This window comes from Thamnophis sirtalis, unplaced genomic scaffold, assembly GCF_051295495.1.
Source record: "Thamnophis sirtalis isolate CommonGarterSnake01/CBP01778 unplaced genomic scaffold, rThaSir2_p1.2 scaffold_15, whole genome shotgun sequence".
Lineage (NCBI taxonomy): Eukaryota > Metazoa > Chordata > Lepidosauria > Squamata > Natricidae > Thamnophis > Thamnophis sirtalis.
Genome location: NW_028261395.1, coordinates 41195507 through 41221040, shown reverse-complemented (window position 1 = coordinate 41221040; position 25534 = coordinate 41195507). Strand labels below are relative to the sequence as shown.

Sequence of the window (25534 nt, the reverse complement as noted above, 5' to 3'; positions counted from 1 at the left end):
GGAGGGCTTATTTTAGCGCATGCGCTCAAAAGCCCAATTGGGTTTATTATCCAGGGAGGTCTTATTTTCGGGGAAACGGGGTCAGAATTGTCCAAAGTTGGGGACCGATTGTCCATCTATCTTTTTTTTTAATGGCTCTTGATTTCTCGTTCCTGCTTCCCGCTCTCCCCCCAACCCACAGGCCGAAGCCCACCCACACGACGGTCAACTGCTGGTTTTGTAACCAGGACACCGTGGTGCCATATGGGAATCGCAATTGCTGGGATTGTCCGAATTGTGAGCAGTACAACGGATTTGAAGAGGTGGGACTGGCGTTGCTCCGGGTGGGGAGTTCCCTCTTTGGGGTCCCAGCGGGCTGGTGTCCTGTGTCCATCAACATTTCTGCCCTTTTGCAACGTTAAAAAGAGTTTTAATTAATCTAAATTAGTTTGATTTGACAAAACCAGGAGACGTACGCAGGTGTACTAATTTTGCTCTGTTGTGAATAAGATCGAATCCTAAACGCCATAGAAAAACGGAGATAAATTAATTAATATGAAACATCCCCTAGCTATAAAATGAATACTTTTGAAGCAAACGTGCCTATTCATATTGACCCTGATTAATTGAAAAGGATTAACGAAATTCAGGGGACACTTCCTCACCCCAATCCAAGCAAAAACATAGCTGTGTATTTAAAAGTCTCTCTTTCTGCTCTTGGAAGTGAAACAAAATTCAAGATTTTTGCAACTGTAGATCTCCAAATTATTTCTCCAGGAGAAATTCCACCTTCTGTCCCTTTGCAGGGACAAAGGCAAAGGTTCCCCTCGCACATATATGCTAGTCGTTCCCGACTCTAGGGGGAGGTGTTCATCTCTTTTTCAAAGCCGAAGAGCCAGCACCGTCCGAAGACGTCTCCGTGGTCATGTGGCCGGCATGATTCAACCCCGAAGGCCCATGGAACGCTGGTCCCTTCCCACCAAAGGTGGTCCCTATTTTTCTACTTGCATTTTTTACGACCTTTCGAACTGCCAAGTTGGCAGAAGCTGGGACAAGTCACGGGAGCTCACTCCGTTACGTGGCGCTAGGGATTCGAACCGCCGAACTGCCAATCTTTCTGATCGACAAGCTCGGCGTCTTAGCCACTGAGCCACCACATCCCTAATAGCTGTGTGTATTTAGGGATGTTTAATTAATCTTGCATTTTGGCCTCAATGCCTCCCAAAACTAACGACAGCAGGATGCAAAGATTTGAACCCTAGATATTGGTGCAGAGAAGCTAAAATTGAGCCTTGGAGAAGCTAAATTTTACAAAAGTTCCAGTGAGGAACAGGGCAGTCCTTGCTTGCAAATTTGCACAGTGGATTTGATTTAAGTCAAGTCAACTTAAATCACAGTTTAAATCGCTAATAAAAAGGCTTGATTTAAATCCACTCGATTTCAACGGCAGTCCCATTCGCTTTAATGGGACAAATATTATATTTATAAGCTGCTTAGAAGGCTTCATTTTCTTTTTTACTGCTTGCCCTCCCTCCTCACACTTAGAGCCTGGTGGCACAGATGCCTTTCTCTTCAAACAATCATAGAGTTTGTAGTGAACTTAGATTTGCAAAACAATTGAGATAAAGCAATGTTCCTGAACTTCGTTTTATGATTGTATCTCTTACTGTGAAATTGCGTGAATGCATCAACGCAGTGCATGTTATCTCAGCTGGCAGAGCTTGGATTCATTGAATGAGTTTACCCCAAAAATTTAAATATTGCAGAATATACACAGCCTCGTGCTACCTAACTAAGCTCCATTCCATGCTGAGTAAACGAAATTATTAGTGTATCTTAAATAGAAAACTATCTTTAGGTAGGTTTTTTTATTCCAAAAGCATTTATTGAAATAAATTTGATTTAAAAAAATCCGATTTAAGATTTTAAAATTTAAAAAATATCCGATTTAAATTTTAAAAATTCATTTTTTTTAGAAAAAAAATGATTTTTATCCGCCCCGGCATTTGTTCATAAAAGGTACAGAAACATCATGCCCATGCATGCCCGCTCGCCCGCCAGGGCCGCGCTCCAGAAAAGCTGAACTTCTGGATTCTAGCGCAACTGTGTGCCGTTTTTTGACTCCGCCACACACGCCAAGGGATCACGCTCTGGAAAAGCCAAACTTTTGGGTTATTGGCGTGCATGCGCAGCTGACAATCAGCTGGCCGGCCCGCATGTGCACACCGGTTTTCAGCACTGCCACGCACGCAAAAGACAGCTGATCACCGTGTGCGCATGCATGCCAGAAGTCTAGAAGAGAAACAGGCAAGGCGTATGCCATGCGTTCACCATCACAGGTGTGGAGGTTTTGAAGGCGGTTAAAACTGATTTGTTACAATCTTCCTTTCTTTTTTTTTTCGTCCCGCTTAGAATGGAGATTACAACAAGCCCATCCCAGCTCAATACATGGAGAATCTAAATCATGTCGTGTCTGGGGCGGAGGCCTTTTACGATCGCACCAAGCCCCAACAGTGGGTCAGCAGCCAAGTTCTTCTTTGTAAGAAGTGTAACAACCACCAGACCGTGAAGATTAAGCAACTGGCGTCCTTCACCCCCCGAGAAGAGGTAGGGGGGAGCCCTCCCCCGCGGGACAGCGAACGAAAATCCCTTCCCCTGGCTGATTTTGCCCCTGGCCTCAGTCTTGCTCATGTGTAAAATGGGTGCATTGTTTACTTCTGGCCTGTCCTCTTCCAAAAGTACGCAAACGGGGCTCATGCCCCTTTCTGTACCGCTATTTTTGTGATGGGCTTCCCTGCTGTCTCCCTACACAGTTACATCTTCCAGTTGCCTAAAAAACACAGGTAGTCCTCGCGTTACCACTATAATTGAGCCTGAAACTGAACATTGCTAAGTGAAACGCTTGTTAAATGAGTTTTGCCCCCTTTTACGCTATCCCTTGTTGTTCAATGAATCAATGAATTGGTAACACGGTTGTTAAGTGAATCCGGATTTCCCCATGGACTTGGCACGTTGGAAGGTCGGTAAAAGCGGGTCACGTGTGACCCCAGGACATTGCGACTGTCATAAATATGAACCAATTGCCAAGCATCCGAATTTTGATCACGTGGCCAAGTTGTAAGTTTGAAAGTCACTTGAGTCACTTCTTTCCAATGCCGTTGTAATTTTGAACGGTCCTTAAATGAACTGTTGTAAGTCGAGGATTACTTGTATGGGTAGTAAAGAGGGCTTAGTTTAACTGAATTTGCTCTGTAATTGTTCATCCACCTGCAGTGATAGCCGTTACTGGTCTCCTAAATGGACCCTATTTCAACTCATAAAGCATTTGCTGTCGGATCTCAGATTAGTACAGCAGGCTTGAGAGGCGGGCACCTCATTGGAGAATGTGATTCATGACACAGACTGAGGGGCGGGAAGAAACAGGGGCAAAGTTCAGCCATAATTTAAATGAGGTCAGATCTGACTGCAGTGGGGTATTGCCGAAATGGTGTTCCTAATAAAGGACTGGATTTCTTTTGAAACTTGGCTCGAGTCTCATGAATTAATTAGGGCATCTTTCAAAAACCTGACAACCTATTTGTTCTGACCCAGCTCCCCAAAAACAACAAACCCTCTGAAGTGAACTTAAAGATTCCTTTATTAGGCACGCCGGCAGCCCTGGGAAAAAGTCTCTCTTTTCATGGCAGGCTAACAAGTCCGTCTGGCCAGAAGATGAATAGTTGTCTGCCACATCTATTCATCTCCGCCCCTTGCCTTTTATCCCCAGAGCTAGAGTGGGGCTTTGCTAGCAGCGATGGCTCTTCCGTCCCAAGAACCGGCCCATAGATTTCCACTCCTCTCCTCTCCTCTGCCTTTTATCCCCAGAGTTAGGGTGGGGCTCCGCTAGCAGCAATGGCTCTTCTGTCCCAAGGACCGGCCCATAGATTTCCACTGCTCTCCTCTCTGTTGTTCCTCTGTTGTTCCTCGCTGTTCCTCCTTCCTCATCAGCGACCTCCAGACCTGGGGGCTGTGGACACTCCATCTGAGGGCTGACGGACGGCCCAGGCTCCGCCTCCGTCTCACTGTCTCCCTCCCTCTCCCTCCCCTTCTCTCTCTCTCTCTCTCTCGCTGACAGCTCCATTCCCTCAGGTTGCCTCGATGCTGACCCTGTCTCCCATACCTCTTCCTCCTCCTCCGATTCAGCTGCTGGAGGGGCCGGCGGCTGATAGGCCACAACACTCAATCAGATTCTTCATTCCAATTTCTCTCTTTTGGGGCAGGGCAAATACGATGAAGAAATCGAAGTATATAAACACCACTTGGAGCAGACCTATAAACTCTGCCGGCCCTGTCAAGCCGCCGTCGAATATTATATCAAGTATCAAAACCGCCAGCTTCGAGCCCTCCTCCTCCGGCACCATTTCAACAGCCGGAAAAGCGACAAGAGTTACATGCAGGTATGAAGAGGTGACCACCCGTCTCGGCTCCGTCTTCCGGGACCACAAAGCACCCCTCCCCCTTGATTTGGTGCAGAGAAGACGCTGAATCCCTTTTTTTTTAGAGAGGGAGAGAGAAAGAGGGAGGGAGGGAGGTGTGGTGGCCTAGAGGTAGTAGAGCTCTCTCCTCGCAATCAGGAGGCTGTGAGTTTGATCCTAAGTAGAAGCAGATTTTTCTCTCTCTGGGCACAATGAGAATATATCTGCTGAACAAAACTCCTCATTGGCAACAGGAGGGCATCTGGCCAAAAAAAAAAAACACGTCTTCATTCAGTTGCCCAGAGTCCACCCCGCAAGGGATGATGGGGTCGTTAAATGATGATGATGAGAGAGGGAGGTCCTTCCTTCTGTCCCGTTCTCTTTAAACGTTTCCCAGAAATTGGTCACGCCAAGATGGAACATAGACTCTTAGAGCTGAAAGGGACCTGAGAGGTCTTCTAGTCCAGCCCCTGCTCAAGGCAGGAGACATCCTGGTCAAATGGTTGTTTTATTTTTGAAAACGTACACCAGAACTGTGTTGTCTGAAGTTTCATTTTTTTCCCCCCCGTAGAGTTTTTATGCTTCGGCTTCTGTGGGCAATACCACCCCTCTGCGAGTGATCCTGCTGAGGATTCTAGCCTTCCTCAGTTGCGCCACTCTTGTGGTGATGGCGCTCTACGGGTCAGGAGACCCGTTTTTCTCGGGCTCTGCGACATCGCCGCTTCCGCCAAGCCCAGGTCTGTCAAAGAACAAGACCGGGCCACCCCCGCCGGCGATTCTGCCGCGTAACGGCTCCCTCCTGGAATCGATGGACTGGCAGGAGGCGATCCAGTCTCTCTCAGCGCAAGCCATGGAGATGCTGGAAGCCGCCTGGATCTACGGGAAGAACCATCAAACGGCTGTGGTCGTCCTGGGGCTGTCCACTTGCCTCCTGGCTATGTTGCTGGGAGGACGGATCAGGTACGATGAGGGGCGGTCTGCGTGAAGGACTTTGGGAGACGGAGGAAGCCAAGGGCCCGCGATTGCGATGCAAACTCTCGATAACCCAGCATGTTGTAGGGGCGTTTAGATCTCCCAGGGCAAGGGTTTGGGAGACAAAGCTGGAAGCTCCATCCTCCCACCCCGTTCAATTCTGGAGCCGACCGGAAGTCCACTTTCCCCACCATAGAGTCTCCTCCTAGCCCGACGTCCTTTTTCCTCTACCTGTCCTAACCAAAAGCCCTATCCACTGTGGAGCCGACCGGCGATTCCCAAGCAGAATTGCAGCACGCAACAAAACCCTTGAACCTTAGACACCGGTGTAGAGATGCAAAAAATTGAGCCGTGGAGAAGGTTAAATTTACAACGCTTCCGGCCAATGAGCGGTAAACACAGGCAGTCTTTGCTTTGGAAAGGTATATTCTGGAGGCAACAGCAGGCAAGGGGAAAAAAGGGATGAGGATTAAAGAAAGGGGGGTGGGAGGAAACAAATTGTTCATAAAAGCTCTAGAGCAGGGTGTCAAACTGGATTTCATCAAGGCCCTGTAGTTCTCGTCCATGGGCCAGTGGGGAGACAAGACGGACGCCTTCTGCAGCACCCCACCGGCCAAAACAGGGTGTGGTGGTTGGGGGCTCACGTCCTTCTGCAGCACTGCCGGCCGAAAATGGGCCATGTGGCCACGTCAGGCCCCCCACCCCTTATGGCCTGTTTTCATTTGGCAGAAGCACCGCGAGTCAGTCCTTTAATATTTTCAAGCCGGCCCTGCAGATGAGATCTAAGCACTCCGCCCACTCTCTGAGAAAGGAATGTTATTTTGACTATATATCTCCCATACTCCATATAATCCCCCGCTCCCATTTCGCCACAGTAGAAAAGGTGGCAGGCCTGAAGGCCCAAATTTAAAAGATGGCTTCCAGGCCTGACGCCAGTACCTTGAGTTTGATACCCCCTGATCTAGAGGTTTTGAAGGGGGATTGGCCGAAGGTAAAACCAATTCAGTAGAATCTTCCTTTTTGGGGTTCTTCTTGGAATGCATCAGTCATAAGTGCGAGGACTGGTTGCAAACAAATTTTTCAGTTTTTCAGTTCCTAACTCCGAACAGTTGTTAAGCAGATTGTTATCAATCGAGGATTAACTCCCCCTGTCCTCAACACCCACACAGACACAGTGTTGTGGCCCGCCATCAAAGCTGGCAACAGATTGGGACAGTGAGGAGGTTGGGAAGGAACTTGGGCCAGTCCTGGAGTCTGGGGGAGGCTCGGATGAGGGCTCTGTGTCTGAGGCAGAGAGGGGGCCAGAGCTGTCTGACAGTTATCAGCTGCCTTCAGAGTCAGACATCAGTGAGGCAGAAGGACAGCTGGAGCCTGTTCCCAGTGTGTGCATGCGCAGAGTTGCCAGACGAAGGGAGCAGCTAAGGAATAAGGGGTCGACTTGGGAGGAAGGCCACAGGAGGACGATGAATGGCCCCTTCCAGAGGAAATGAAAGGGGAGTGGAGTTTGCAGGAGACCATTAGTTCGCTTCATTGGTTCCTGACTCTCCGAGGCTCCTTGCCAAATTCTGCAAATATCGGCCTGGCAGCTCTCCAAGCTAGATAAGGTCTGTGACCGTAAATCCTCCCTCAAAAGACTTGGCTGGATGTGAATGAGCAGAATTCACAGCAAATGAATAAAAGGGGTTTTTGTCAGGACAAGGAGTCTGATTCCTACTCTTGGGAAGCCTCGCTCAGAACACACAAACACCGGTGCGAGGGTGTCTTCCTTCAGGTTATCCCAAAAACTGACCCGCTCTTTTCTGCCTTCCAGGCTCCGACGCATCGACGCCTTTGCTGCTTTCCTGTGGCTGCTGCTGATGGGCTTCCACTTGGTAGAGAGGTATCTGCAGGTGGACATCCCCAGCTGGGTGGAGACCGCCAAGTTCAGTACCACCTCCCTGTGCTGCTTGGTGGGATTCGCAGCCGCCGTGGCCACGCGGAAGCCCGGGGGTCAGTGGAAACCTCGGCCCCGAAGGTCAGAGCCTCGGCAGTGACTTTGGCGGGCGGGTGGAGTGGGGGGGGGGGTTGAAGTGCCTGAAACGCCTTCAGATTTCCCCCCGTGGCTTCATCTTCGCTCTTCCCATCTCAGCTTTTTTCCTCTTCCTTCCTCCTCTTCCTCACTTCCTCTTAGGCAGCTACTGGGGGAGGGAGGGGCATCTTCGTTGAGCCGGCTTGGCTTCACTTCCATGGGGCAGGGAGGGTTGGGGAGAGAGAAACGGATGGTTGCGAAGATCCCATTTCAGTCTTGAGAGCCGGGTTGATTTTTGACTAGGGTAGTTGCGGTGTCTCGCTTAAAGCAAAAAAGAAATTACGTCGATAAAATGAGTCGAAGGCAATTTAATCCCTTAAGGTTGTGATGGCGGAGCCTTCTCTATGGGGGCGTGTGCCATTGCCAGCTGCTCTTCTGGTTTCTGGTGCGCGCATGCAGGCCGGCCAGCTGATGTTCGGGTTTCTGGCACTCCGGCATGCGCGAACATCCGCTTGCTGGCATGTGCTGGAAACCAGAAGACCAGGTGCCACGCGCATGCGTACTCGCCCAGCTGGTCTTCCAAGTTTCCGCATCTCCAGAAACGCGTCTTCCGGTTTGGCCACTCGGTGCCGAAAACGTTCGCCATCCCTGCCTTAAGGGAAGTGATGAATGAATAAACCCACTGGAAGAGGAATTCTATGGACATCCCAGGAACTTGGGCAAAAAAAAAATCTTTTAATGGACTTGGAGGCTTCGCGGTTAAAAGTGGATTGAACCTGGTTTGAATTGGCACTTCTTTGCATGTTCTTGTCTAAATATTTTTATTTCATTTTCATTTTCATTTTATACAATCACTTATATACTGTGCAAAGAAAAAAGAAAAAAAAAAAAAACCCCCAACATAACACTTCATTCCCCCATACACCCTCTCTTCTCCCCCTCCAACTTTCCTTTCACCCCTCCAACATTCCCCTCTTCTACTTCCCTTCCCCCTCAGACATCTCCCCCTCCCTCCATTTACCCTCCTTACATTCCCTCTCACTCCCTCTTTACTTCTCCCTTCTCTTTCCCTCTTCTCCCCACTTTGGTGTAGAAAAAGAAAAAAAAGAAAAAGAAAAAAAAAACGACAGTACACAAGTGAATTCTTATTGTTCTAAGGATTGAAACTGTAATTCCACCCTCCCCCCTCCCCCCTATAATCCCCCCTCCCTAACCCCCTTACGGCTTCGCAGGTCCCATGCCCGGCATAATTCTTTAACAAGCATTTAAGTATAATAAGGCCAGCTAACTTTAAAATTTAAAAGAAAGTAAGATAAAAGTAAAGCCAAAAAGAAAAAGGAAAAATAATAATAAAAAAAAAAAAAAATAAAAAATAAAAAAAAAAACACCCACACTCACACACAAAAAAAAAGAGAAAGAAACAAAAAGGGTCATAAACCCACTACGTTACCACAGCTTCCCATTATCTATAAATCTTAATCAATGTGACTCATTCCAAATTTCGATTATTTTGCTACTTGCAGGGTTTCAAACTGTATTAGAGCCAGGTAAGTTGATCAATTAGAATTCCCCAACTAAAAATCTCCTTGCTTTGTCTATCTATTCAAACCTTTAATTTATCTCTTTTTTATCCAAGTATCCAAACCTTTCTATAACACCATTAACTCAAATACTTCTTTCATTTTTCATTTCCAACACCTCCCTTTCTATCCTTACCCACCTCCACATATAAATTTTTTACCTTCCACCCTGCCTTTATCCATATCCACATATATATTTTATCCACATTCATTGCTCCTCCTATATTTACTCCACTTTCCTGAAGATTCTCCGACCAAACTTTCTTAACCTTATATTGATATAGCAACTCAAACAAACATCAGCTTACGTTCTAGCCCCATGTAATCTAATTAAACTTTCGCTGCCCTTCCCTCTCCCACGCACCTCCCAACTCCGTTTGTCCCAAACCGCAACTCAAAAAGATCACAATATCCGCTCTCTTCGCCTGAAAGAATAGTTCATGCGCAATTAAAGTTAGAGTTCAGACAAAATTTCTGTACAATATATGTCCCCAATCATCAACGCTTCTTTCAGTCTCCATGTCTCATCATCAATATGCCACTTTTCCATTTTATCCCAGACGGAAATCATAAAGCTTTAAAAACATCGCTTAGTCTTTATTCTTTAGTCTTCTGCCCTTCCGGAAGAGAAAAGCAACACGCTCCACCTTGTAGCCACGTGTCTCACTGTTTGTCTTCTCCTTCTCCCTGTCTCTCCCCAGATCCGGATGAATCAGGAAGTCCCGCCTTCAGGGTCTCGTAGTAAAATTTTCGGGCTTCACAGACAGAGTTAATGCGGTGTTTTTGGTTGCCAAATGTAACTGTAATACCAGCTGGGACTTCCCATCTATATGAAATCTGAGAGTTTCTGAGTTCTTCGGTTAAGAAAGCATACTGTCTCCTTGTTCTTAACATTTGAAATGGTATCTCCTTAAAAACAACCAAGTCGTCCCCGTCAATTCTCAACCTCTTTCCGTAGAGCCTCTGTGTTATCTCATTTCTAGATTCCCTTGTAGTAAAGTATATTATTATGTCCCTCGGAAGCTGTCGCTGTTTTGCTACCCAGGAATTCTGGCGGTAAATTCTTTGAATCTGCCAATCAAAGTTGAGTCCCGGACTTCCCACCAAGCGGCTGAAAGCCTCAAAGAATGTCTGTTTCAAATTCTCCTGTTGGTTTTCACGCAATCCTCTAACACGTATGGCCAAGGCAGTCTTGTTATAATTTAATTTGACAAGTTCTTTTTGTGCAGATTCAATTTCCTGTTCTAACGATTGAATTTTTGATATCAAATTAAGGTTAGTTTCTTCCAAAAGTTCCAATTTGTCCTCCGTTTCAGCAATATAATCTGTCATGACTGTCATTACTCCGATCATATCCTGCTTTGCCTGAGCAATTTTGGCATCAAATTGATCAGATAAATCCGAAATCAGTTGATTAATCTCCTGTCTGAAATCATTAAGCGTTTTGAGAAGGAATTCTTGTGTTAGCAATTCTCCCGTGGAGGGTGTAGGAGACAAGGGTAGCGGCTTATTAAGAAGGCGCTTCTGTTTAGGTTTGGGAGCCATTCCAGAATAAAATTAAAAGACAAGCAATCCAGCGAGCCAAAAATCAAAGTCTGTGCTACCCTCAGATAATCTTTTAGCAATTAGTACGGAGAAGCCTTCAGGAGGGTAGAGTCAGCTAGCTGCGTCAGATCAAACACAAAAGCTACGAGATCGCCATCTTGTGACGCAGTTAAAAAAGAAAGGGAGCCTTTTGCGAAATTGAAGCTGGTATTTTAGATAGTAATAAAGAAAGTTCCTCGGGAATGTTCCCCGCCCGGATTGGCTTTTAAATAGCTTAGCTTTGTCCTGGGGGGGGAGGCAATCTGCCTAGGCTGCAAAAAAAAAGCAGCGCGGAAAACTGGCCGGAGTAAAGGCTCAGCTAATGTTGAACCTCTTCTCCATTCACAGCAAAAAAAAAGCTATGAATTACAAAGAGATCCTAACGACTGACCTTCTCCCTGCCCCTTTCTGCCAGAAAGGGGAGATATCTATAGATCTTAATTAAGATATACGAACCAGAGTCCTGGCAGGAGCTTTATTGAGCTCCCGACGGCGGCAGCCCCTCCCCTCGAAGCCACTTCTTTGCATGTTCTAAAGATGGGGTACGTTTACGTTTGCATGGGGATGTTGGGGTTGGCTTTGGTTTGAAGGGTGCGGTGTTTTCTTTTTCATATTTTATTTTTCCCCCACTTCTTAAATTGACACGTGGACTTTGGGCACTTCCAAGGGAAGACAGCTTGCAAAAGCCCACACATAACTGGTCCTCTCGCCTCTCTTTCTGACCTGTAATTTCTGGAAAAACCTGGTGTTTTTTACAGAAAATATAAGAAAATCCTCTTTTTTTTTTTGTTAACCTACTCACCTTGGCTTGTTTTTAAAGAAGCGAGGACTTATTTTTAATCCTGGGCATGTTTGTGTGTTTGTGCATTTTAATACCTTTAATATCTTTTTCATCTCTTCAAGAGTTTTGCAATTCTCCTCCGCCTCTTTTCCAGGGTTGGACTACAGCTCCCATCAATTGCCCACACAGGAGTGCAGTGGTTGATAGGAATTGTAGTGCGACTTCCCGGGACTGGAGGCTTTTTTTCTCTCTTCTTCTTGTTTTTTTTTTTTTTCAATCCTTCCTCCAATTTTGATTTTTAATCTTTTGCTTTGGTTTAAAGAGAGAAAAAAAAAAGCGACCTTGTGAAGAAGATAGGCGAATCAAATCTTGGGAATCACGGATGTAGGATTATTTATTCTCTGATATTATAACCAACTTATATTTAACTGGAGCAGATATCTTTATACTTAGTTTAATAAGCTTTGATTTCTTAACGTGACAAATTCTCAGCGGGTCCCACCAGCAAAACGGGAGTTTTATTTCCTCCGCTCGGACCTGGGAGATAAAAATAATACTAATAAAAGGAGGATATTTGTCGCTCAGAGTTGACATGAAGAGTCATTATTGCTCTCTGGCCTTGCTTGTTTACTTCCCGATGTTTCATAATTATCCAAACTAGGTAACTCCCCTCGCAACTGATGCCGTTACCTAGTTTGGGCAATGAAACGTCTGCAAGAAAACAGGCAAGCTCAGAGAGCACCAAGGACCCCTGATAAAAATGTGAATCTCTGGCTCTTTTTCCATTCCTGAATAACTTAACTTGAAAAAAGGGGTCAAACCCTGTTATGATGGTTACTTGGGCTTGGAGGCCTAGATCTAAATTAAATTTTCTCTCTCGGAGCTGAGCCGGAGACGCAGAAATAATAAAACAACCATGTTTGCGGGTTTTCTTTAGATTTTTCTCGCGCATCTCCGCTCAACTGTTTATTTCACCATGTAGCGGGCAGCCAGAGCAGCAGAGTCTAGCCTTTATTGTCGTTGTGCATCACACATCCAACGAAATTGGTTTTAGCCTCTCTGCTGCAATCCATGACAAAAAATTCAAACAACATAAATAGCATAAAGCATAATCCCTGTGCAAGTAATTTGTGGGGGGGAGCAAAGAAAAAAGAAAAACTAGAAATACGTTTCCGCGTGTGCATGGAGTGATTGTGGTTGTGTTTAAGAGTCTTGACAGCCGGAGGATAGAAACTATTTTTAAACCTATCTGAAACCAGCTCAGCAATTTAACTAAAGCTGATCGGATTTTCCTTTCCATCCCCCCCTCCCCCCTCCGGATTTTCAACGGGATCGTTTCCGTCTTAGGGAAAAATTAGTTGATTGTCCAAGATCCTCATTATTATTATTTTTTCTTGGCCAACTGGGTTAAAGGCCTGTTGAAGCTTTAGGAAATGTTTCAGGCGTCGCGATGATGATGTTGACGATTGAACTATGATTATTTAACTTTTAATATTTTATCCCTGTGCCTGATTTTGTTAACACTAATTGTTGAAAATAAAAGGCGCTTTGACCATACTGCTTTTCCAATTGACTTTTTTTTTTTTTTGACTTGCTGTATATCGCGACGGTGGATAACGCTTGCTCCAATAAAAAACGCTCGCCGTTCCCTCCTTGGTAACGGAAAGTAGGGGGGGGAAGACTTTCTAAGGTGATCCCCAAAGAACGCAGTGGCTAAGACGCTGAGCTTGTCGATCAGAGAGATCGGCAGTTCGGCGGTTTGAATCCCTAGCGCCGCGTAACGGAGTGAACGCCCGTTACTCATCCCAGCTTCTCCCAACCCAGCACGTAAAAATGCAAGTAGAAAAATGGGGACCACCTTTGGTGGGAAGGGAACAGCGTTTTGTGCGTCTTCGGGAGTTGAGTCATGCCGGCCACATGACCACGGAGACGTCTTCGGACAGCGCTGGCTCTTCGGCTTTGAAACGGAGATGAGCACCGCCCCCTAGAGTCAGGAACGACTAGTACAGATGTGCAAGGGGAAACTTTACCTTTAAGGGGATTCCCCCAACTGCTGTTGGCAAAGCGTAAATAGGTTGAGCACCTTCTCCGGAGCTGAAGGATTGTGGATGATCAGCAAACCCGGGCCGTGCAGATAAACACAGCGTAGAAAATCTTACGCACCTCCTTTCCTGGTTTACAGGTTTAGCTAAATTTACCTTCTGATATCTCTTGTTTTTAATGGTTTTATGTCAGGCTTCAGAAGAATTTGGTTAATTCTCACCAGGGCCGTGAGGAATCTCTCTGCTTTTCCTGGAACTCTTGGACTCCGATCTCCATCATCCCTGATCATCGATGGTGTTTGGAGTCCAGAAGCCCTCTTAGGTCTTTCCAGGATGGCTCAACTAGGACTGGTTTTTCCCCTGCAAAAAAAGCAAAATTTGGGGTGCATCGGTATATAAAAACTGTGTTGGCCACCGCCAAAGAACATAAAATAACAAGAGTTGGAAGGGGACCCTGGAGGTCTTCTAGTCTGACCCCCTGCTCAAGCAGGATAGCCTATATACCATTTCATATAAATAGCTATCCAGTCTCTTCTTAAAAGCCTCCAGTGTTGGGGCATTCACAACTTCTGGAGGCAAGTTGTTCCACTGATTAATTGTCACCGTCAGGAAATTTTTCCTCAGTTCTAGGTTGCTTCTCTCCTTGATTAGTTTCCACCCATTGCTTCTTGTTCTGCCCTCAGGTGCCTTGGAGAATAGCTTGACTCCCTCTTCTTTGGGGCAAACCCCTGAGATATTGGAAGACTACTATCATGTCACCACTAGTCCTTCTTTTAATTCAACTAAACATACCCAGTTCCTGCAACCGTTCTTCATATGTTTTAGCTTCCAGTCCCCTAATCCTCTTCGTTGCTCTTCTCTGCACTCTTTCTAGAGTCTCCACATCTTTTTTACATCATGGCGACCAAAACTGGATGCCGTATTCCAAGGCTTTATAAAGTGGTATTAACACTTCACATGATCTTAATTCAAACAAGAGATTTAGAGATGTGTAAAGTTTTCAAGGGACAGGGACGTGGTGGCTCTGTGGCTAAGACGCTGAACTTGTCGATCAGAACAGTCAGCAGTTCGCCGGTTCGAATCCCTAGCGCCACGTAACGGGAGTGAGCTCCCGTGACTTGTCCCAGCTTCTGCCAACCTAGCAGTTCGAAAGCAGGTAAAAATGCAAGGAGAAAAATAGGAACCACCTTGGGTGGGAAGGGAAACAGCGTTCCGTGCGCCTTCGGGAGTTGAGACATGCCGGCCACAGGACCACAGAGACGTCTTCGGACAGCGCTGGCTCTTCGGCTTTGAAACGGAGGTGAACACCACCCCCTAGAGTCGGGAATGACTAGCACATGTGTGCGAGGGGAAGCTTTACTTTTAAAGTTTTCAAAATAAGTCAGATCCTTTTTGTGGCATCTTCAGCCCACCAGACCTGAACTCCGAACAATAGCTTTTTCAGCTCAAAACTATAATCATGTCCCCAGTCCTCATGGCTTCTTGCGCCTGCTTCGGAGGAGGAGAAGGAGTTGAGAAGGTGGCTAAGCAGAATCACGGGGTACAAATCGGGAACATTTTCTTTTGGTTCGGAAGCCTGCAGCGATCATCAAGTCCTCCAGATTAAGGTTGTCCCAAAGGTGCTTTTTCCCCCAGGACATTCTAGTTTTTCTTCGAAGACATTTCGCTTCTCCTCCCAAGAAGCTTCCTCAGCTCTGACTGGATGGTGGGGAAGGGAAGGTTTGATACTCCTTGCTGACGGCTGGTCCAACTTTCCAAGATCTCCCACCCCGTTGCTTCCTCCTTAAGATGGTTCATATCGGGTACCAGCCTGCTCCTTCCTTCCTCAGCCTCTTCTGCCTTCCTCTTCCTCCCGCCTGCCACCCAGCAAGCTTCAAATGATGCCTTTGGTGCCCCTCCCCTCCATCAGCCGCCTCTGTCCAGGGATTGGCTGGTACCCGAGCCGCCGCAGTGACTCCCCCCCCCATCCCCTTGCTCGCGGGAGCTGTGAACCGCCCCCTCCCCAAACACCGTCTGGGCTCAGCCAATGGCAGGGAGCCATGTAAATGTGCCCAGCCCTCAGACCAATGGGCAGTGCCCGGATGGAGAGACAAAGCCATTCTTGCACGAGAGCCGGCCAAGGGGATTCGGTCCAGTTTGTTTCTATTTCTTTATTCCTTGAAAGAGATGATGGATGCAGATTAAAGCGAGGGGCTGTTTCTTTGTCTCGGAGTGGAGGAGGACTCATCCCTGCGTGTTTTTGTCTGCCAGGTTTTTCTTCCCATTGTGTTCGGGCACTTTCTAACCCCCCCCCCTTTTTTTTTTTTAAATGCTTCCCATCCACTGGAGCATCCCTTGAAACAAAATCTCTCTGCGTCTTATTTAAAATCCAGGTGGAAAAAAAGCACCTTTATTTTGCAAAGCTTTTTTTTTTACAAAATGGCACAGGTCCGACACAACCTTTCGTGAGTTTTTCTTCTCTTTCTTTCTCTCTCCCTTTTTTTCTCTTTCTCCCTCCCTTTTTCTTCCCTTTCTTTTCCTTTCCCTTTCTCTCTTCCTCTTTCTCTCCCTCTCTCCTTCCTTTTCTTTCTCTTTCTCGATCTCTTTATCTCTCTTTCTTTCTCTTCCTCTCTTTCTCTCCTTCCCTTTTTCTTTTTTTCTTTCTCTCTCCCTACCTACCTTTCTTTTTCTTTCTCCCTCTTCTTCTCTTTCTTTCTCTTTCTCTTTCTTTCTCAATCTTTCTCTTCTTTCCTTTTCTCTTTCTTCTCCCTCCTTTCTCTCTCTCCCTCTCCTTTCTCTTTCTTTCTCTCAATCTTTCTCTCTTCCACCCTTCCTTTCTCCCTCCCTCCCTTTTTTCTCTTTCTCTCCTTCCTTCTGTTTCTCTCTGTTTCTTCCTTTCTCTCTCTCAATCTTTCTCTTTCCCTACCTTTCTTTTTCCCTCTTTCTCTATCCTTCCCTTTCTCTTTTTCTTTCTCTCTTTCTCAATCAATCTCTCTCCCTCCCTTTTTTTTCTCTTTTTCTCTTTCTCAATCTTTCTTTCGTCTTTTTCCCCCTTTCTCTTTTCTTCCCTCTCTCTTCCAAACCCCTTCCCCAATTCTCATTGCCATTTCAGCCACGCCTTTTTCTGTCTTGTTCTTGCACTGATGTGATACTCTTATCGGAGAAACATCAGCTGCTGTTGGTTTTTTTTCCAATTCCCAAACAAGGCATGTGGTATTTGGACAAGAAAAAAAATGCACACATTCCTATTCCTGCTTTTTGAATAAGATCCCTATCGATTAGCCAAAAAAGGGGTCGTTTTCTAATTCAAATTCTCCGGCACTAACTCCGATAAAAGTACTGGTATATTTTTCTCACCAAGGATGGATGAACTGCCTGGAGATTCATACCTCTTTGTGGGAAGGGAACTGAACGTTCCCTTGCACACAGAAGATATAAATCAAATAATTCGGCTAATTGTAGTTGGGTGCTTTTAAGCTTTGGGCAGAATGTAGCTGGTTTAGATCCTTTTTCTCGATCTGTGCAACTCTCAAGACGCGTGGACTTCAATTCCCAGAATTCCCCTCAGCCACTGAGGAATCCTGGGAGTTGAAGTCCACACACCTTAAAATTGTTCGGTTGAGAAATGCATCCCTAAAACAAAAATGCCTCATACTCCCATCTTTTCAGGATTCTACAGAACCTTACAGAAAGAGGAAGACTAATTTGCAATTGTATTTATTTATTTATCAAATTTTCAAGAGGGACTCGGTGGCTCAGTGGCTAAGATGCTCAGTTTGTCGATCAGAACAGTCGGCAGTTCGAATTCCTAGTGCCACGTAACGGAGTGAGCTCCCGTGACTTTTCCCAGCTTCTGCCAACCTAGCAGTTCGAAAGCACATTAAAAAATGCAAGTAGAAAAATAGGAACCACCTTTGGTGGGAAGGGAACAGCGTTCCGTGCGCCTTTGGGCATTAAGTCATGCCAGCCACCTGACCGCAGAGACGTCTTCAGACAGCGCTGGCTCTTTGGCTTTGAAACGGAGATGAGCAATGCCCCCTAGAGTCAGGAACGACTAGCACATATGTGCATGGGGAACCTTTACCTTACCTTATTTATCAAATTTATACAACCTCCGCTGTCTCAGAAAAAAGGACGCCGGGAGGCATGCAGCACTGAATTAAAACAACAAAATTATTTTAAAAAACGTTATTATTAAAATGTAAGCAGAACCACAAGCTACAAGAGTGAATGACTGTTAGGGAGATTGTATAAATAAAATAGAGATAGTAAAAGAGAGACGAGGACATCCAGAACTCCATAAAATGCCTTGGAGCGAAACCCCCTACGAAGCCCCCCATTTGCTGGAAACAAACTTGATTTTGGTTTATTGAGCAAATGCGGGAAAGGGGAGAAAAGACCAATAGCTTTTGTGCAAGGTAGGGGGCGAACGATTGCAAGCGCCCCCCCCTTGCGACGTTGTGTGTGTGTGTCTCCCTTGCAGGTTTTCTTCAGGAGACCAAGCGGCCGTCTTCCCCAGCAGTGCCGAGTTCAGCTTCGCCTACCCCTCTCCTCCCCTCCCTTTCATCCCCAGCCCTCCCAGTATCCTCCAGTTGAACCAGCGGCTTTTCTGCTCCCCGCGTCGGACGTCCTCTTCTTCCCTCCCCGGGCGGCTGAATCGGGCCCTTTCGCTCGGCACGATTCCTTCCCTGGCCAGGACTGGTAAGCTTGTTTTCTTTCCTTACTTTGGCTGGTATAGTGGTGGTGGTGGTGGCTTTTCCAAGTTTTCCAAGTTTCTAGTCCTTTGTGTGTTTGGCCTCGCTGAAGACAGAACAGCCAGCTTTTTTAAATCCGATATTTACTTCACTAGTGTAAAGTTTGTTAAATAGTCGAGTGAGTTCAGCGTTATCTTAAGCTCCCCCTAACCCACGACAAAGATGGGAAACTAAAAATTAACTACAGGTATAGTCCTCAAGTTAAGACCACAATCATCATCTTCTCTGAATGACTCCATCATCCCTTGCAGATACCTTCTCATTGTGCCCAGAGAGAAAAATATCTGGCTCTACCTAGGATTGAACACACAGCCTTCTGATTGTGAGGCAAGAGCTCTGTCTCTAGGCCACCGCACCACTCCCCTCTCTAAGCGGTTTTACAGAGTCAGCCTCTTGCCCCCAACAATCCAGGTCCTTGTTTGACCCACCGTGGAAGGACGGAAGGCTGAGTCAACCTGGAGCCTTGTTAGATTCGAACTGCAAAATTGCAGGCAGCTGGCAGGCAGCAGAAGTAGCTCTCTAGCCACTGCGCCACCTCGTCAGATTCCGCCATCTTGATCGTCCCGTCTCCTTGCGTCTTTTTTGCCCCCTTTGTGCGTACAATAACTTTGCCGCAGTTACCCTACCCCGACCACCCATCACGATTAAAAACTATCTTTTGTTTTCTGTGTTGAGATTCGGGCTACCTGTTCAGCGGAAGTCGGCCGCCCTCGCAGGCCTCCTGCCCCAAGGACTGGGCAGCATCAGGTGAGCGGAGGGCGTGGGGTCCCCCTCTCCTCTTCCACATCCCCCATTTGGACGAACTTCCCTTTTTTACCCCTCTTGCCACACCTGGAATCCGGATGTTAGCCTCCGTTAGCCTGTGTAGAATCAGGCCGGGAAGGTCGGCCCTCCCCCATCCACAATGGAGCCACACACCCCTTTGGTGTGCGGTGATGGCCAAGAACACAGCTGGATTGGGGGGGGCTTCTGCCCTGCTCCCCCTGAAACTCCTGAGCCCACAAATTTCTCAAAATATTGAATATCTATTTTGCGCGGAATCGAGATGCGGCTGATTCTAACGCCCGTTTTTCTTGGCTTCTTTCTGACCTTCTAGAATATTTCCCAGTCCTTTCCGGAAGCTGCATGCCCTCGCCAGCGCCCTCGCCGGCACCGTCGGTAGCCGGCTCCATGGCCTCCAGTTCCAGTTCCTTGCGCTTCCGCCGGCCTCTGATCAGCCCCGCTCGGCTGAACCTGAAGGGGCAGCAGCTACGGCTCTTCCGGGGACAAAGCGAACTCCACCACGGGGAAGATTTCGCCCCTTCGGAAAACAGCCTGTTCGCTTCGGAGCGGTCCGTCTTTCCAAAAACACACTTCGGAGAGCATGGCCCACCAGGTAGGCTCCTTTTGGAGACATGGGAAGAGCCAGATGTAGATACCGGACAGTCTCCAAGGGCAGTCCCATGGGTCCGGCAAGGCTGTAATTGTTGTGGGAGCTGGCAACAGATACGGACAGTGAGGAGGTTGGGGAGGAAGATGGGTTGGTCCTGGAGTCTGGGGAAGGCTCGGATGAGGGCTCTGTGTCGGAGGCAGAGAGGGGGCCAAGGCCATATGCCAGTTATCAGCTGCCTTTGGAGTCGGAGATCAGTGAGGCAGAAGAACAGCTGGAGCCTGTTCCCAGTGTACACATGCACAGAGTTGCCAGACAAAGGGAACAGCTAAGGAACAAGGGTCAACTTGGGAGTGAGGCCACAGGTGGAAGGTGAATGGCCCCTCCCAGAGGGAATAAAAGAGGAGCGAAAGGGGAGTGGAGTTTACAGGAGACAATTAGTTCGCTTCATTGGTTCGTTATTCCGAGACTCCGAGTGGTGCAAATGGTTCCTGTAGTCTGCAATTCTTTTTCCCCTCTGGAAATCCATTCCTACTCCCACACCGTTCCAGAGGTCCTCATCCCAATTTTTCTTTCTTTTGAAGAAGTTTCGCTTCTCATCCACTTCTCAATTTCGACTCTTCAGAGCTGAAGAAGCTTCCTGGATGAGAAGCGAAATGTCTTCGAAAGAAAGAAAAAGAAACAAGAAAGTCCAGTGGCCTCCTTAAAAAAAAGCACCTTTGAAAAAACCCTGATCTGGATGAACGAGAATCTTTACGGACTTTTTGTCTCCTGCTTGAGCAGGGGGCTGGGAGGGGGTCAGACTAGAGGTCCTCCAAGGCCCCTTCCAACTCTGTCATTCTGTAAGGCGTGGGGGCATTTATTGGCCCTACGGGTTAGCGCTTGGAGCAGTCGCATTTCAAACACATCTCATCTTTGGAAGGATGCTCAAAATCAGTTGACACACACACACCCCCGAACCAGATTTGGATAAATTTATGGATGGATAACTTGGTTTGAAGGGTGGCTCAGTGGCTAAGACACTGTATAATTATTTTATATTATTATGTATGTTTTGTTTTTTTTCTGGGGTGTTTTTCTTTCTGTTTTTAAAGGTAAAAATGTTTAATAAAAACTATTTAAAAAAAAAAGATACTGAGCTTGTCAATCAGAAAGTTCGGCAGTTTGAATCCCTAGCGCTGTGTAACGGAGGGAGCTCCCGTGACTTGTCCCAGCTTCTGCCAACTTAGCAGTTCGAAAGCATGTAAAGAATGCAAGTAGAAAAATAGGAACCCCCTTTGATGGGAAGGGAACGTGGCACGACAAAACCGCGCTCGACTAAGTCGCACCCGATTAAACCGCGTCGCTGACGTCATCAACAGGGCGACAACAGAGAGTGCGGAGAAAGAAGAGCGCTTTAAATAGCGCTTTGAAAGCAAGCCGATTCAAGTTAAGGTAAGGGTTAGGTTTAGGGTTAGGTTTAGGGTTAGCTTTAGGGTTAGGTTAAGGGTTAGCTTTAGGGTTAGGTTACGGGTTAGGTTTAGGGTTAGATTAAGGGTTAGGATTAGGGTTAGGGTTTACAGCATGCTTTTGTCTCCGCGCTGTTGTCGCACTGTTGATGACATCAGCTACGCGGTTTCGTCGAGCACGGTTTAGTCGAACACGGTTTTGTGCTGGAACCGGAAGGGAACAGCATTCCGTGCACCTTCGGGAGTTGAGTCATACCGGCCACATGACCACGGAGACGTCTTCGGACAGCATTGGCTCTTTGGCTTTGAAACGGAGATGAGCACCGCCCCTAGAGTGGGGAACGACTAGCACATGTGTGCAAGGGGGAACCTTTAACCTTTACCTAACTTGGTTTGTCCACAATTGGGTGAGAATTTAAGAAAAAGTCGAGTTGAGTGTAAGGATGAAAGGGAGGGGGGAGTTTTGATCCATGGACAGTTCAACTTTTGACTTTCCCCACAGATGTGACAGCGGCCAGCAGCGTCTCCACCGAGGATTCAGGGAAAAAAGCGGAGGGTTCGTCCCACTCATCCAATTGTGTTGTTGACACCACCACAAAAGAAGAACCTTCAGGCTGGAAGGGTGAGTTGATCGTTATCGTAAGCTCCCCTCCCTTTCCCCCGCCCCGCGGCAAAGATGACAAACCAGAAATTAGAATACAGGTGAAGTCCTCAACTTAAGACCCCAATCATCATCATCTTTAATGAACCCCCCCCCCCCTCATTCCTTGCGGGGTGGAGTCTGAGCAACTGAACGGAGCTAGCAGTGTTTATTACTGGCCAGATGCCCTTCCTGTCACCGCTGCGGAGTTTTATTCAGCAAGATTTATTCTCCTGCTTGAGTAGCGGGTCAGACTAGAAGACCTCAAAGGTCCCTTCTGGATGTTATTCTGTTCTAATTATCCACCATTTGTCAGAAACGAAATAGGCTCTCCTGCTGGAGCAGGGGGGTCAGACTAGATGACCTACAAGGTCTCTGATGGAGAACCATCAACCCATGGAACAGAAGTTGCCTTCGGAAGTTGTGGGGGCTTCATCCCTGGAGGCCTTCAAGAAGAGACTGGACTGTCCTCTGTCAGAAACGGTGTAGGGTGGGGGGTTGGACTAGATGACCTCCAAGGTCCCTTCCAGCTCTGTTATTCTGTAAGGAGAGACAGCATTTCCTAAAACGTTGCTTTTGAAAACCAAAAGGGTAACTCGAACGCTTTTTCTCTCTCTCGTGGTTCCCTTCTTTCTTAGGCTGCTTTGGGAACTTCCTTCTCCGAGGTCTCCTGGCCGTCAGCCTGACAGTCAACGCCATCTTCACCTCGGCTTATCTCTACCAAACGTTGCGATGAGCCTCAGCTCCCCACTCCACCCCACCCCCCAAAAAGTGGGGAGGGTCTTCCCCATTTCCTTTCGTCCTGGAGATCACGAGCTTACAGAAGAGACTCGGACGTCACAAGGACCTTCTCCGTCGCATGGCCGCGTCCCGCACAGGCAGCGGGATCCGGTCTGTTTCTCCTGATCGCTGTGGCTGCCCTGATATTCCTCGCCTGCTTCTCCATCTTCTGAGAAGAGCCTGGGTGGATCGGGAAGCGCTCTTGACTTTTTTTCCCCCCCCTTGGTTTCCCCCAATTTGTACAGAATGTGGGATGAAGAGATGGAGTTTGGAAGTGGGCTGCAGTTGCGTTCCGCCCTTCTGCCACAAACCTCGAATGGTGGTTAAATGCTGGCTCGCGGCGAGAACTTAAGAACTTTGGGAGAGTCCTTCTCTCCATCCTCTTTGGTCTTCCAAGCCCCGGCCTCTCTTTTCCTAATCTCTCTGTGGCCGAGGGGAGGGGCAAAAAAACAGTCCCTTTGCGTTGCTGGATAAGTTGCTGACTTCCAGGATCCAGTCAGTTTCACTGCTTTTCAGGATCTGGTCAGTTTCACTGCTTTTCAGGATCCGGTCAGTTTCACTGCTTTTCAAGTCAAATGTATGTGGGACGTTTGGAGAAAGTCTCTGTTACTTGTGTCTATCTTTGTTCTTAATTTATTAATTTTCAAGGCCAGGGAGACAGTTTTTGAGAAGTTTCACGCAGGGCGAAATGGGTCAGTGGGCTGACATCTTTATTAGCATCAGGAGAAGTAAACCTGTGCAAATTAAAGTGATATTTTTTTTGTTATTTTTTTCCCCATGCTTAAATGGCCTCTAATGACATCCTGCTTTTTCCCCAAACCAATTGGGTTCCTTCAATTGGGTTTTTGCATTTGGAAGTTCGTTACTTCAGCTGCGGGAGAAAATCCCCTGCATGTAGAAAACTAGCAGTTCAGGGAGAAAGATGAAACCAGATGGCTTTTTTTCCTTTCCTTTTCCAGCCAGAGAAAAGCTGGTGGTGTGTTAGAAATTTAGAAAATTTAAACTCGGCTCCGGAAGTAACTTCCTGCGTTAAACACCCAAGTTTCAACCTTCCTCGTAATGGCTCACCTCGGCTGGCTAAAATGATAAGAATGCTTCTTCTGCCTTAGCCGGCTGTGCAACATGGGTTAGAAGGCTGATTTTGCTTGTTTTTTTAAGGGCGTGACAAAAAGAGACCTCTTCAAAGCTTTTTTTTTTCCCCCTGCCTCTTTAGCAACCGAGGAATTCTAATTTATTTATTTTTTTAGCCAAGATTAAGACCCAACAACTTTATCCATCGGTGATCCTGGCTTGGAAAGCGGGACGTTCAATGTCTTATTGCCAATGGGCTCAGGGGTGGTGCAGGATATCCAGTTAACTTTCTCAAAGTTCCCTCTGGTTGAAAAAGTTTCCAATTTTTCCCATCCTGGGTCTCTTGCCAGCTCCCATGAAACTTCTCTCAAAGTATTTTTTTTTTGTTTTCCAGAAATTTCAAACGTTGTGTTAAAAGAGGCTTTCTTTAAAACCACCCTATCCGTCTCGTTTAATTTTGCTTCGTAGGGCAAATTTCTCAAAAGGGGGGTTCTCCCCCCATGGGGGTTGCAAGAAAGCAGCTTTTTTAAAAAAAAAAATCAGCGAAATATACACAGGGACGACACAATAGCTCAAACAAGAGGCCTGTATTTTTGGTGCTAGGAAACAGTTATTAAAAAGTCACACCTGTGTTCCTTTGATCACAGTGTTAAGGTGTGTCTTAAGGGTTGCCCGTTTTCAAACTTATTTTCTTAAACTTTAGGTGGGATGTGGGGGGGTGGAAAACCACACACACACGTTTTTTTAAATGTATATTTCATGTCCGTCTCTTTTTTTTTCCCTTTCCTCCTGGGGAATAAGGTCTTAACGTTTGGCAACGGAAAAGTTTATTTTTCACATCCAGGAGTTTGTTTTCCAATTTGCCGTATTTCTGTCGAAGCAGTCCCTCTCCCCCCTGGATCTTTGCATCTTTTGTTACACGCAAAGGCATGCAACTGTCGCGGTAACTCCCTGAGGACTAGCTACTTGCTGAATGTACAAGAACAATCAAATATACACTGTGTTCCTGCGAGGCTTGAATTTCACCACCAATGGGAAGGCCGTTGGAGAAAATGACGGGATCTTTTATTTCATTTTATACATAAGGGGGCCGGAGACGAATCCGCCTTTCGGGGGTGTTTCAGATTTCGTGTCGAAGGAGAGGGCGTTTCCCCCTCTTGTTATGTTTCCCCTCTTGAGATGTTTTATGTTCTGCGTTTGGAAGGTTATTTTTCTTTATAAAACAGTTGAGAATAAAAGTGACGTTGCATCTTGAGTTTTAAGTCTGTTGTGGACCCGCCAGCAACAGCAGATTCGGACAGTGAGGAGGTTGGGGAGGAAGATGGGCCAGTCCTGGAGTCTGGGGAAGGTTCCGGAGTCGTATGACAGTTATCAGCTACCTTCAGGAGTCGGACATCAGTGAGGCAGAAGAACAGCTGGAGCCTGTTCCCGATGTGCGCATGCACGGAGTTGCCAGATGAAGGGAGCAGCTAAGGAACAAGGGGCGACTTGGGAGGAAGGCCACAGGTGGACGGTGAATGGCCCCTCCCAGAGGGAATAAGAGTGGAGCTTGCAGGACGCCATTCGTTCATTCCTGCATTCTTGCCAAGTATTGCGGCATCTGAGAGTTATCAGCCTGGCCACTCTCCAAGCCTGATAAAGTTCGGTAGTTGTGAACTACCTTGAAAGACTGGGAGAGGAGGAAAGACACTGCTGGAGTGAAATTCACTGTAAATTAAATAAAAGGGGTTTATCAGGGTGGGGACTCGGCTTCGTGCTGCTGGGAAAGCCCAGGTCTTGTTCTTGTATCACAGAGGGAGGAGAGGTTTAGAAAGCAAATTGTTTGCTAAACAGAATTGATCCTTTGCAAGCTGGTGCCCCCGACCAAACCCAACATGTGGGATGAAATGTAGCACACACACACACCCCCGGGCAGGTGTCGCCGAGGGTAAAGGATCAACAGCCCAAATAAAATCTGCATTTATATCCCAGGGCAAACCTGACCCCAAATTTACATTAAAGACTATCTTAAAACTGTCCCTTTAAGAATTCACAGGTCCTTATTTCTGTATAAAAGTAGAGGGAAGTTTTAAACTTTCAAAGTTGCTTCGGCC

The 25534-nt window shown here is 46.9% G+C and overlaps 1 protein-coding gene across 2 annotated transcripts in view; it reads left to right on the top strand.

Annotated features, from left to right (window-relative positions):
- TMEM201 (transmembrane protein 201) overlaps positions 1-24696 on the top strand; it is a 34237-nt gene extending 9541 nt beyond the window's left edge. Inside the window, exons 2-12 of one of the 2 annotated variants that reach the window (XR_015695161.1) lie at positions 182-302; positions 2392-2586; positions 4239-4415; positions 5005-5393; positions 7216-7419; positions 17863-18080; positions 18809-18880; positions 19230-19508; positions 21453-21572; positions 22229-22919; positions 24243-24696. Coding sequence is in view for 1 of the 2 variants with exons in the window: in XM_087702415.1 (XP_087558541.1) it covers positions 182-302; positions 2392-2586; positions 4239-4415; positions 5005-5393; positions 7216-7419; positions 17863-18080; positions 18809-18880; positions 19230-19508; positions 21453-21572; positions 22229-22326 (1873 nt within the window). In the remaining variant the exon portion in view is untranslated. Of the gene's footprint in view, positions 1-181; positions 303-2391; positions 2587-4238; positions 4416-5004; positions 5394-7215; positions 7420-17862; positions 18081-18808; positions 18881-19229; positions 19509-21452; positions 21573-22228 lie in introns of both variants that reach the window. The other variant, XM_087702415.1, reaches the window with a different exon arrangement.
- Positions 24697-25534: the final 838 nt, after the last annotated feature.